The sequence below is a fragment of the Dendrobium catenatum genome, unplaced genomic scaffold, assembly GCF_001605985.2.
Source record: "Dendrobium catenatum unplaced genomic scaffold, ASM160598v2 fragScaff_scaffold_1557, whole genome shotgun sequence".
NCBI lineage: Eukaryota > Viridiplantae > Streptophyta > Magnoliopsida > Asparagales > Orchidaceae > Dendrobium > Dendrobium catenatum.
In genome coordinates this window covers 7,234,394-7,247,676 of record NW_021320019.1, presented here as the reverse complement: position 1 = coordinate 7,247,676, position 13,283 = coordinate 7,234,394, and the positions used below count along the sequence as shown (strand labels likewise).

At 33.9% G+C, this 13,283-nt stretch overlaps 1 protein-coding gene across 1 annotated transcript; it reads left to right on the top strand.

The window, feature by feature from the left end:
- The first annotated feature begins 340 nt into the window (after positions 1-340).
- LOC110112980 lies at positions 341-831 on the top strand. The gene has a single exon (XM_020845388.2). It carries the CDS (start codon positions 514-516, stop codon positions 703-705), a length of 192 nt encoding a protein of 63 aa, XP_020701047.1. The 5' UTR covers positions 341-513; the 3' UTR covers positions 706-831.
- The last annotated feature ends 12,452 nt before the right edge of the window (positions 832-13,283 follow it).

Below are 13,283 nucleotides of genomic sequence, written 5' to 3'. Positions count from 1 at the left end.
ATAGATCATTGCAACTGATTTTATTATCTCTCACCACACCAAACGGTAATCATATTTTGTAAGAAGTTTGTGAGATCATTACATTTATTTTAAAATTAATTCAAATATAATACTGTTTTTAAAATATATTTAATAATTTTCAATATAAATTACTAGTATAATTTTAGGGTATTTACATATTCTATTCATTTTTCTATTAAAATAATTTATAATTTTTCCGCATTTTATTTTAAATTGAGCTCAATAGCTCTTAAAATTATGCTGAAATTAATATTATTTTTATATATGATATATTAAACGTCCTAAACGAACGCAAATTCAGGCTGCTAAATGCGTCTGATGCAGTTTTTTGTTCAAAATTTTATTCCATCTTTGGAGTGCCGTAACAAATTCGTTTCGATCCATTTCTCCTCATCTTTATAGGCATTCTCTCCTCACGGCAACGGAATCCATCACCTCTTTTTGATCTCTCTGTCTCTCCGCTCCGAACTCCGGCAATCCCCTCACCAAAAGATGTGTTGTCCGGGTAAGACTTGCTGCTGCTGTTTGCTTTTGATTCTTTTGGTGATCGCCATTGGATTCATCTTTGGTTTCGGTATTTTTGCTCATGGATTTGAGAAGATTAAGGAAAGTTTGCACTACGACGTGCATCGATATGGGGATTTGGGAGGAAGACCCTTCTACTACGCACCCGCACCGTTCTAGGGTTCTTATCTTCCAGTAATTTTGAGATCTTGTTTCTAAATCTGTAATTGCTATTCTTGGTTTGGGAATATAGGGTTTTGGTTTTCCCAGAAACAGCTATTGGATCTGATGGCATTATTCGTTTAATTTTAGTGTTTTTCTTCTTTGCGAATTTTTACTTTTCGCTCTTTTCTGATTGTCGAAATTCTTTCTCCAGATCTGCTAATCGTGGATTTCGGTTGGTTTCTAAAATAAATAAATATATATCATTGAAAAAAAAAATTTATGTTTCTGTTTCGAAAAATTGGAAAAAATATGTATTATTTTAAATTTAAAGTCGATTGTTTAGGTACTGAGTGTGATGCACCTGATTCATCAATTAGGTGATAGAGGTTGAACAATTTAAACCTGAAAAATATATTTTTTAGACAACCAAGTCTAGTCATAGAAAAAAAAAAAAAAAAAAAAACATAAAAAAAAAAAAAAAAAAAAAAAAATCTAGTCATATGAAGTGGATTAATTGATACTTAAATACAAGCAAATAATATTTAGATATACTTTAGCCATTTAATTAAATTCCTAAAGTTTTCAAACTTGTTTAAAGTACTTGATTTTAAATTTATTTGTAATCATATTGAATCACCTTTGATGTTATGGAGTTTTTCTTGCCTGGCTGTTCAATTTGGCTATAAGTTGTTTTAAATTTTTGTTCGGATGATCCTGAATTTTTTTTTAGAGATTTCCAACATGAGTAATGCATAAAGATTTGTGATTAGGTGATTTTTTTTTTGAAGATGAATTACTTGGCCACTTATTTTTGAAACTTGAATTTTGTGTAATCCAATATGCAATCTTAGAAAAAAATCATGACATAAAATTATAATTTTAGTAAAGGTATTAGGCGCAATTATTTCATGACAATTGATATGTCACCAAAAAATTATCGTGATTAGGATTTAAAAAATTTCAAAAATAATTTCGAGATCATCTAAACACCAATTTCAGCAAAGTTACTGTCAAACTGAATGTCTCAAATAGACAAACCCAACAACATAAAATTCAACCGAATCAGAGCGCAATGGGCCCAAATCAACGGACCAAGGTCTTCTTAAACACTTCAAAGCATTAATTGGATAATTAAATGATATCCGAATGTGACATGCTTATAGTCCAATCAAGCGGCTTGACGAGGTGAATCTAATGAACTAATGATCACTCAATTCTAACATCTCTAAGGCACTTAAATGCTTGTAAATGCTCCATGATCAAGAGGTTTACTATGAGCTGTCCGATGTAACACTAACAACCTTAAACTTCTCCATATTTACTAGCCATGACACTCCAAAAAAATTATAAATAAATAGCCTCTCATTCTTCACTTCAAGAAGGGGTGGAAGAGGAGAGAAAGCTTGAGAGCTCTCTTGTACTCTTCATCTAATAATGTAATAGCTAAAGGTCTTCCCAACCACTGATCGCTATCAGACTTCCGCTCGTTCTTCGACTATCATTGGAAACCTTCCTAAATGCTATTGGTGTCAGATCTCCTCTCAAACATTGTCATCTAGTGATGAGGGTCCTAATCACCATCAACTAATGGCGGTCCTTCCAACCTCCGTCACCCGCCGACTAAGGTGACTACAATCCCTCAAGCCATCGTTGCCCGACTATAGTTCTTTCGACCATCATCACACAATTAAGTTCTTTCTAACCACCGTCATCCTACTACCATCCTTCGGACCATCGTTGCCCCCAAAATACGATCATTTCGACAACTACTACCCTACTATGTTCCTTCTGACCTTTGTCATCCGCCGACTATGTTGCCCTTCGACCTCTATCGCTTGCCAACTATGATCCCTCCGATCTCCATATTTTACCAACTACGGTCCATTTGACCATCATCGCCCACCGATTATAGTCCCTCCAACCTTCTTCGCCCACCAACTACTGTATTTCAAACTATGGTCACTTGATTATAGTCTTTCCAAGTATCATCATCTAACTACGATCACTTTTGCCTATCATTATCTAACTAGATTCTACCAACCAAAAGAGTGGGAAAACATTATCTTGAGAACATTTATCATGCTATATATTTAAAATATAATATGCTCTCTACAATATAAATTTATTTTGTTGAGACAATACCCTTCTCCTCCAAGGGGCATTATTTGTAACTAACCACCAACACTATGGATTCATTTCAACTGGGCAATCCCATGGTTTTCCCCCCTTTCAGGGGTTTCCATGTAAAAATACTTGGAATTTCTTATTAATTATGCACCATTCTCTTTTATCTATTCGTATGCTACTTTTTCTTACAATGTCAAAATGCTAAACTTTACATATCTCTACCACTATAAATATTCTAGGATGTAAGAAATATCAACAAGGATGCATCGTGATTAAAGTTTTTCCTGAAGTTGGCACATTAATAGAAACATAATATAGTAAAAAAAATATTTCAAATTTTCTAAATTTGCTCAATTTTTTTTCATAAAGGCACTATTGAACTTTTAAATCATCAAAATTGACTAGGCTTTTTCAGGTATGGAACTTGGTCAGGACTAAACCAAGCTGGCTCTTTGCTAGTCGTGGCACCTTGCACGACATAAGAACCTAGTTGGGTATACATTGTTCTTTTTTATTTTTTAAATAAGAAGATTAAGAATTTTTTTTTTAAAATTAAATGAAGCTATTAAATTCTTAAAAAGCTGCAAAGAAAATTTTATAAAATATTTAAAATATAAGAAATTTATGAAAAATATTAGAACTCATCTTCCCCACTTTTTGTATAAATATCCTTACAAACAATGAGTCAATTTAACCTAAAGCCAACTTAAGCATAGAAGGTTTGTTGTTTAGCAAGAATTGTTGCGTAAAACTAGCGAAAATAACCAGATTAAATATAATTAAAATACAAAATGATTTACTTGGTTTGTTGAAGCCTATGTCCATGGGGAGGGAATGATTTCACTATATTGAAAAATATAGGGTTAAATTTGACTCTCTTTTCCATTCATACATCATCCCTCAAACCATTTTTATAGATTGAAAACTAAAAAAAATAAGGAGATCAAATTAATAATTGGATCACCTAATTAATGCTTTTCTAATTAAAGCATTAATTAAATGCCCTAATTTATGCAATAATCATCCCATAAAATCCTTCCTAATCGATACTAAATTTATAAAGGAAAGATTTTCATAATATTCTCCACCTCAACTTTTACTTCATAAAGTGAAAGATGACAAAACATAATCCAATATGAAATTGACTGCACCAAGATGGTTTCTTATGTACCTTACCTCCCTAGGGATCAAGCTAATTGTAGTACTTCAAAATTAGTGGACAATTAGTCACGAGCTCGAATGTTCACTGAACTCCTATAATAGGGGAACTTCTGAGCTCATAGTGCCTTTATGAGCATGTCTGCTAAATCCTCCTTGATATATATCTTCTTCAACTAGACATTACCTTTATCAATTTAGTCTAAAAAATAGAACCTTACATAAATGCGCTTGGTACGAGCATGATGAACTTGATATGTGGCCAATAATATCACACTCTAGTGTCATTGAATGCCGTTAGGGACTTCTGCTCAACACCTAAATTATCTAGTAGGCCTTGCATCCATGTTGCTTCCTTCATTACTTGACTAACATATATTCAGCCTCAAAAATAGACAAAGCAACAATAGATTGAAGAACTAATCTCCAACTAACTGAACCTCCTTCTAATGTAAATAAATAATAAATTATAGACCTATGCCTATCAATATCATCGACATAATCTGAGTTAAGTGTAGCCTTCACACAAATTAGGAACATATGACTACCTCTCAAATGCCAAGCCTACATTAAATGTATCCTTCATATTCCTCAGGATACTTTTTATAACTTGCTAATGACATCTTCTCAGATCATGCATATTACTCACAACACCAACTACCTGTGCAATATGTGATATAGTACAAACCATGATATACATTAGGTTACCAACTACACTAATATAAGGAATTGATTACATATCTTTCCTCTCTTGATCATCTTTAGGACGTCAACTAGAAATGAGATGCAATAGGTATACTCACAGCCTTACTCGAGACATCATAGCTAAAATTTTTAACACCTTCTGAATATAAGCTCCTTGTGGAGCCAAACTTTCCCAGTTGCCTTATCCTTAAGAATCACCATGCCAAAATTTTTTAGAACTTCACCCAACTCCTTCATCTCAAAATATTTTGACAGTTTCTTCTTCATTCTATTAAACTCATACTTACTAGCAGATGCAATCAACATGGCCTCAACATATATAAGAAGGTAGATGAACTCATCATTAACCAATTTATTAAAATATGCTTACTGATCATAGCAACACCTTATGTACTACTCTCCCATCATGAATTGGTTAAACTTCTTATTCCATTGTTATGGTGACTGATTCAAGCCATATAAAGGTTTTTCTAATTTACAAAGTAAGTCTTTTGTGGATCTATATCCAGACAGTTGTAACGTATAGACCTCTTCTTATAATTCCCATGTCATAATGCATTTTTTGCACCGCGTTGCTCCATAATTAGACTATAGTGTGCTACAAGTGCTATAAGAACACGGATCAAGGGATGTTTAACCACTGGGGATAACACCTTATTATACTCAATCCCTTCCTACTATGTAAATTCTTTTTCCACCAACCTAGCATTGAACTGTATATCATCTCCATGAGATCCTTCCTTATTAATATACACCCATTTGTACCCAATGGGCCTCCAAGTAACATTCTTCTAAAGAGACTCCATCCTTTCATCTATAGCCTTTTTTCCAAAGATCACCATTAAAACTATCTACTACTTCCTTATAGTGACTAGGAATCTTAGCCCCTGTGATTGAAAGTGCAAATGCAATGTGGTCCCTCAACCAAGCTAATTTTGAGGTCACAATAAAACTCTCCATTTGCTTTGCGTCCTCAAGATTCAACATATTTGCATCATCAAATGTAATACCCCTGCTAATGATAATCTTCTTCTCTCCCCAATCATAGAGTTTGAAGCCCTTAACTCCATGCCTAAATTCAATAAAGATTGTCTGCCTTGCTTGTGGTTCAAGTTTATCAATCTAAATATGATAGTAAATTGGGCACTTGAACATTCTTAAGTGCTTATAATCTCTAGCAGGATGCCCCAACCACATCTCATTCGGGGCCTTCTTTCCAATAGCTATAGAAGGAATACGATTCACCGAGGGATAAGTAGGGTCTTTAGCCTCAACCCAATAAACTTTATATAACCCAAAATTAGATAATATAAACTAAACTTTCTTTACTAAAGTTCAATTTTTTTACTTTGCCACCCCGTTCTTCTGTGGTGTCTCTCTAACAATAAGTAGTGCTCTATCCCAAACCTCTAGCACTCCTATAAGAATGCATTATATTTATATTTGCCCCTATTATCTAATTTGATACATTAGATCTTTTTACCAGTTTGAGTTTCAATCCAGTTCTTCTAATTTATGAAGATATTTAGTACCTCATTCTTATACTTCATGGTGTATACCAAATTATATATGGAGTAATCATTAATAAAAGAGAGAAAATATTTCTGCCCATCGAATGACAATGTCTTCATCAGACCCCAAACATCTGTGTGAACATGCTCAAGATTAACTTTTATATTATGGATAGCATTATTAAAGGATGGCAATGTCTTCTTGTCAAACACACAATGTTAACAAAAAATTAAGCTTATAGGTGCTTGCTCCTTTTATTAAACTTTTTTTTAGTAAAGTCATAAGTGTAGCCTCTCTAACATAAGTTAGCCCTATATGCCATAATGTAGCAGCATCAGAAGAATAATCAATAATAACAACCATTCCAATCACTGTTCTACCTTAAAGATAGTAAAGGTTGTGAGGATGAAATCCTTTCAGAAAACTAGCGCTCTATGATATATCATTAGAACTCCTATCTTAATAACTACCTTGTAGACCATAGTCTCTAAAACCCTAATAGAAAGTAAATCTTCTTAATATTTGGAACATGTCTCAAAATAATTAGCTTTCTCCCAATACCATCATGCATTTTGATGAAGATACTCCCTATACCAATAGTACGACAAGCTTGGTCATTTCCCATAGTCACTACACCATTATAAAGCTCCATGTAGGTACAGGGCCACTCTCTAAAAAGACAAAAGACAATATACTAGGTAGCAAAAGTGTCCATATTCCAACATGATCTATATGTGTAGAAACTCTGAGAAGTTATAGATAGTGATACATCATAGTCTTCATCACACTTATCCACACTAATATTTATCTTTGCCTTAGAGGAAACTCTCTTTTCCTTCTTCTTCAACTTCATGCAATCTTTTTTCCAATGACCATTTTATAAATAGAAAGTACACTAATAATTCACCAATGTCGAAGTAACCCCACCATAGTTCAAGACCTTCTTCCCATAAATGAGTGTCATTGTGAAGTTTTTTTACTCATATGGGAGCAAATTTAATAGAAGGAGCAGCTTATCTCCATCTCTAATCCCCTCGATCATCCAAATTTAACAACATGCCAATAGCTTTATGAAGTCATTCAAATGCCCATATGTAGTAACACCATGTCTTATCTAAAATCTATAGTGCTGACATTTCATATGGAGAAAATTCTTTATGCTCTTCATTAGATACTTATTCTCCAAAGTCTTCCACAATTTCATAGTAAAAGTCTCCATCATCACCTCATAATTGATCTTCTGAGTAAGCAATTTCTGATCAAGCTATAGGTACTCTAGTTCATCTTCAACCAATCTCTCTAAAAAATTTCTTCAATACTTTCATCACTATCTAGGACATCCTTTAGATTCAAAGTGCATAGTGTATCCATCGATCACCTTACATTTTCACATATCAAAGTTCCTTTATTGTCTTATTTTGTCACACCAATTTTGACAGGATAAGAAACCACTTGATAGATCAGCTCTTTTTTCCACCGTGGAGGTGGATGTATCCATGGTCCAATCAAAATTCTTATCCTCCATAAAATTGCACCATCTCATATAGTTAGAATTACATAAATTTGGCTCTCTTTCTACTTCTAGCAATGATCTAAAACAAAAATTAATAGCCCAATTGTAAGGTTCTTATTCAAATAATGAAAATCACATGCACAAGAGTCTCATGTATGGATCTCCCGTATGTCTATGAATTTCTGAGCTGTCTATCATATTTGAATTGCATAGGCACATGTGAATGCATAAAAAAGTGCCTCCACGCACACGCATCTCTCTTCTATTTAGAACCCATCTTCGTGGATATAATCACTTGTCCTGTACAAGCTCTTGTACATGCAATCAGCATCTCTTGGCCTCTTCCAAACTCACAGTTCAGCCTGAACAAATTCACCTTCCACACCTAGGCTGATAATCCTGCATCTTCTCCCATATGTTGGCTTTCTGCTCTGACCGATCCAACCCAAGTCCTATACTTTGTAGGAAAACTGTATGCCTCCAACTACAATAATTCACGAGTGACTTATGCATGAACTGAAAAATTGTGGCTCATCTCCTTGTAAACTCCCGCACTTGTGCACATTCGCGCCTTTCGCTTGCATGAGCTGATTTCGCATGACTTTCCAATCGTAATCAAGGTCTTCTGCTTGGCCGAATGCACGAATTGGAGAAAAATGATAATGAAGAATCATAGATTTTCAAATTGCATGAAAATCTCACCAAAATCATCCCTAATAAAAGATGTTGTGCAATGTTAGAGAAAACAACTTGAACAAACACAATCAAAAGAAAAAGTGATTTACGTGGTTCGATGAAGATGCCTTCGTCCATAGGGAGGAGATTTTTTTATTTATTTTACGTCCATAGGGAGGGGATTGTTTCACTATATTGGAGAAAATAGGATTATAATTGGCTCTCTCTTCCACTCTCATATAGTAGTCCTGAAATCCTATATATAGATTTGAAAAAAAAAAAACTAAATAAGGAGATCAAATTAATAATTGGATCTCCTAATTAATGCTTTCCTAATCAAAGTATTAGTCAAATCTCCTAATTTTTGTAATAATCAGCCCATAAAATCTTCCTAATCAATGATAAATTCAATATGGAAGGATTTTCATAACAAGGAGATTGTCTCCCCATGCTTGATTATGCAACTCTTCAGTTTAGCAGCCATGATTCTGCCTTTTTCTCCGCATTACTTGTCATCTCTCCCATCGTATGCAAGGATATGAGTTCCCTCTCTTTAAATCTTGGTGGAAATCCCGCTTAATTTGCTGCCTTCGATCCCTCCCTCTCAAGTAGGTTTTCTATACACATTATCTCTTTAAGATTTTATCTCATATTTCCATATCATGCCTCTTGAGTTGCCCCTAAATCTAATAACTTATTGGTAAGATTTTGTATGTCATTTTGTGATCATTTGGGGTTTTTTTTTGTTATTTCTCTATCTTAATCACAATGTTCCACTTTAGATATATATTTCTTCATTATGTTGCACTAAAATTTATGCAACTACTACTTTAAATCAGACATCATTTACATTGCTACTGAAAATCTCTGCTATCTTTCACTAAAATATTTTAATCACATTGATCCAATTTTGATATATATTTCTTCATTATGTGGCACCAAAATTTTAGCATTTTTTTCATCTCATAATCCTTATTTTTGTAAAGGTTTCAGCTGTCCCAAGTTTTGTTTCATATAAATTTAGAGTAACTAAAATGCTTTTATTGCACTTCGCTCTCTCGACTCTCCTTTCATTCTGCTAGGGATTCCCTAGCTCCTTCTCTGGTGCAATTTTGAAGCTCTCTGCCTCAGAATCTTGGATTGCTCCTTATTGGAGGCAGCAGGGAAGTTTTCTTTCCTTCTCCTCTTATTTGCTTTGCTAGTTTTTCTGGTTTGGTGGCTTCGTCTTGTCCTCCTTCGACTGTTTGCGGCCACATTTTGCAGCCGGAATGGTGGTTAGACGTGTGGCTGATCCAAGTTTTTTGGATGCCTCTTTTAAATCGCAATCATTTATTGATGCCCTTTCTGGATCGTCGTCATCTGTTTATTTTCCTAAGCTTCATCAAGGTACTTTTCGTGGCTTACCCTCCTTATGGATTTCGGAAGAGGAAATTAAAGCTATCTCTATGCCCTTTCAATTTGCATTGGTTGGCTTTTTTCGAAGAAGCATCCGTCTCTGGATGCAATTCGTAAGTTTTTTTCTCGCTGAAGCTTAATTTCAATTTTTCTATCGCAGTTCTTGATCAAACGCATATTCTAATTAAATCGTCTATTGATCTAGATTACAATAGAGTGTTTTAATTCCATCATTCCTATTTGATTTAGAACTGCTTCATGAAACTCTTGAAATGGTCTCCGCACCTAGATGTCAGTTTTGAGTCCCCTGTGATTCCAATTTGAGTTTCCTTTCCAATTTTTAGACCTCATCTATTCTCTCCTAGGATCCTCCATGCTTTGAGTTATTGATAACGCTACATCTGTTGGTTCTAGACCTTCCCTGTGGAGTTGGACATTTCTAAAAGCTATCCTTCGTAAATTTGGCTTGGGCCTAAGGAATCGGGGTATATCCAAAAGGTGCAAATGGAGGTGTTTCCTGAATTTTGTGTGTCATATAAGCGTCTTGGTCACCTGAAGGGTGTGTGTTGTTCTGCTTCTCTGTCTTTTCCACCCCTTATTAGTACTGGGCATTCTAAGCGGCCAGTTTAAGCTGTTTCTTCTTTGGATGGTATTGAGGAGAAGGTGGGGGAGGATTCGATTGGTGTGGATCTTCCGGTCCGGAATGTGGGTTGTGATGATGTTGCTCCTGTGACTTTGGCTGAGGGCTATGTTGTATCAGATTGTGTTAATGTTATTGCTGGAGGTCTTAATTGCGAGTCGGTTAAATCTTTTTTTCTAGTGGGTGTAAGGGTAGTGATCATAGAAATTTGGTATCTACGGGCTTGGTTTCTCCTGCGGAGGCTGTCCCTTACTCAGTTAATCTTATTTCTACCCCCATTCCATCTCTCAATAATGTTGAGGATGAGAAAGTTTTTTTCTCTGATTATTTGGTGCCAGTCAGTCCGAATCTGAACTCTATTGTGGTTCCAAGTTAAGTTGGTTTTGTGGATTCTGTTTCTAAACCTACTGGATCGGTTGGTAATTATGATTATGTGGCAATTAAGGCTGCTGAGGCTTCTGTTTTTCATAATGGTACTTTGAGTAAGGATGTGATTAGTCCTTCTAATAACTTGACTTTTTTCACATATGTTGTGGATATTCCTATTTCGGTTGTGTCCAATGCAGAGTTGAAATCCCATTTGACTGTGAGTAAATCTTATGTGGACCATTCGAATTGATTAAATGTGTCCGATGATGATTTTGATGAGTAAGAAAATGAGCTCTTAGATCCTTAATATAAGCTCTATTCTAAGGCAGATCGAGTTGTTGATTAAGTTAGTTCTGGAGCTCGGAAAAAGGCCCAAAAATAAATCTAAAAAAAATAGAGATGTTCCTATAATTGGTTTGCTTTTTTGTTGGCTGCTGGACTATGATGAGGTAATCATGTGCTTCCCTGGGTTGGCCTTGAGCTGGCAACCTTGGTGGGTCATGGCTAGTGCCTTTGGTGCCTTCGACTGGATGCTTTGTGGTTTTCTTCGTCAATTGATGGTTGTCTCTTAGCAGCTCGGTGGAAGCTGAATTGCCAAACTGAGTCCTATTGGTTGTCATTTTATATGACCTGCTTTGTCTACTTAGCTTTTTCTTACATTGCGTTGGGTGTTTTGGATGTAACTATGAGTTGCTATATTTTGTCTGGCTGATGTACTTTCCCTTTTATTCAAAAAAAATTTGGGGCTACTCCCATATATATAATAATAATAATAATAATAAGTGAAATTGCTAGGACAGGCAAGGTAACTAATATATTCTGAGACATTTATTATTAGTGCATTAAAGCATACGAACTTTCTAGTAAGATATGAAAATTTTAATTATCAGATTGCTTTGAGACATGAAAAGATAGGAGAGATCGAATGCCCCATTCAGGGGGTTTTTTGAGGCATCTTACTCAAATCATAAGGAGATAATGCCTTCAGGATCTTTTCTTGCGTCAACAAATCACACTCTTATACTTTTTATTTTTTCTACCTTAAGAATTAGTGTTGTTTCTCAATTGTAAAATTTATATAACAAATTAATGAGAAACATTAATTTAATTAGATGCTACTATAACATGGAGTGATTGATTAATTTTAATTGTTGTAGCCAAATCTATGAATCAAAATGGATCATATCCCTCAACATTAATAATATATAAAATTTTAGGAACGTATTATTTATTTGGTTGCTCATTTAGCAACTAATTTTTATTTTGATTTGTTACATTAATCTAATCAATAAAATTAGTAAATAGCATATAAATAAGTAGTTATTAGCGTTAAAAAAAATGATCGCTAATATTAATAACTTTAGCGACTCAGGTTAATATATAATTGGTTACTGATTTTGCATCTAAAAAAATTTTTGACCGCTAAAATTTTCTTATTTTTTTCAACCCTTTTTTGTTTCTTCATATATATATATATATATATAAGCATGATTAATGCTTCCATTTAAATAATTAACTCTCTATCTTCATGTAAAAGTAACTCAAATTTGTGTGAACTTTTCCTCAGTGGAGACTGAGCACTTTATAAATTTTATTGGAATATCCAAGTTTTGCTAGAAATCTAATATATCATGGTTGAATCTTTTAGTTAGCATGAAGATATTATTCCTAAGATGGTGTTCAGCTGAAAATTATTTGATAAATATTAAAAGAAAATTTCTGTTTTTATTTCTGCATATATTGGATGATTATTGAATAGCTTTGTGTTGTGTATTTTGGAAACTATAAAGTAGAAAATAAATCTTTCCAATTAGATATTGGGAGGTAACAAATCCGCTATTACGTCCTTGTCTCGATACAACCTATTCGGGTGTAATAGGTTGTATTGGGTTGATTTGTGACACATTCTCTATCACTTTCCTATATGTTATCATCAAGGCTCCTCCATGGATGTGCCTCATAAGAGTTTTTGTAAGATGAAATCATATTTATAAAATAAAATGATATTAGTAATTTAAATATGAAGTTACTTAAAAGATAAATTTGTACCATATTTTGATAAGATATAGATTCTCTTAGAAATTCTTATAAGATGAGCACAATTTTTCTGGGTTCCTTCAATAATGAGGTTATTCAATATAGGAGGGCAAAATATGTTGTGAGGGCTGTTTAATTTACTAATTTTTAATTAAAACACTTCTGATCGTTGTTATTTTGAGGCTGACGATCTATATATTGATCTTATTAATTAATAATTACCCAAGTTTGATTTGTGGACCAAATGTTCAATATCTTCTTTCAGTTAAATATATATTTTTTGTTGAATATTTTTCAGAATAATGAAAATATTAATATTTGAACTGATCTTCACAATTTTGATTTTTCTGTGATCTTGGCTACTTGGGACATTCAAAATTCTAAATCTCTATTAAAACATTAGTCCTAGATTTATTTAATATGATGTAATCAGATCATGCTGAATTGGTGGGAAGGATATCA

Excerpts from the sequence above, each read along its gene's own strand:
- LOC110112980 (XM_020845388.2), top strand. The coding sequence starts at position 514 with ATGTGTTGTCCGGGTAAGACTTGCTGCTGCTGTTTGCTTTTGATTCTT.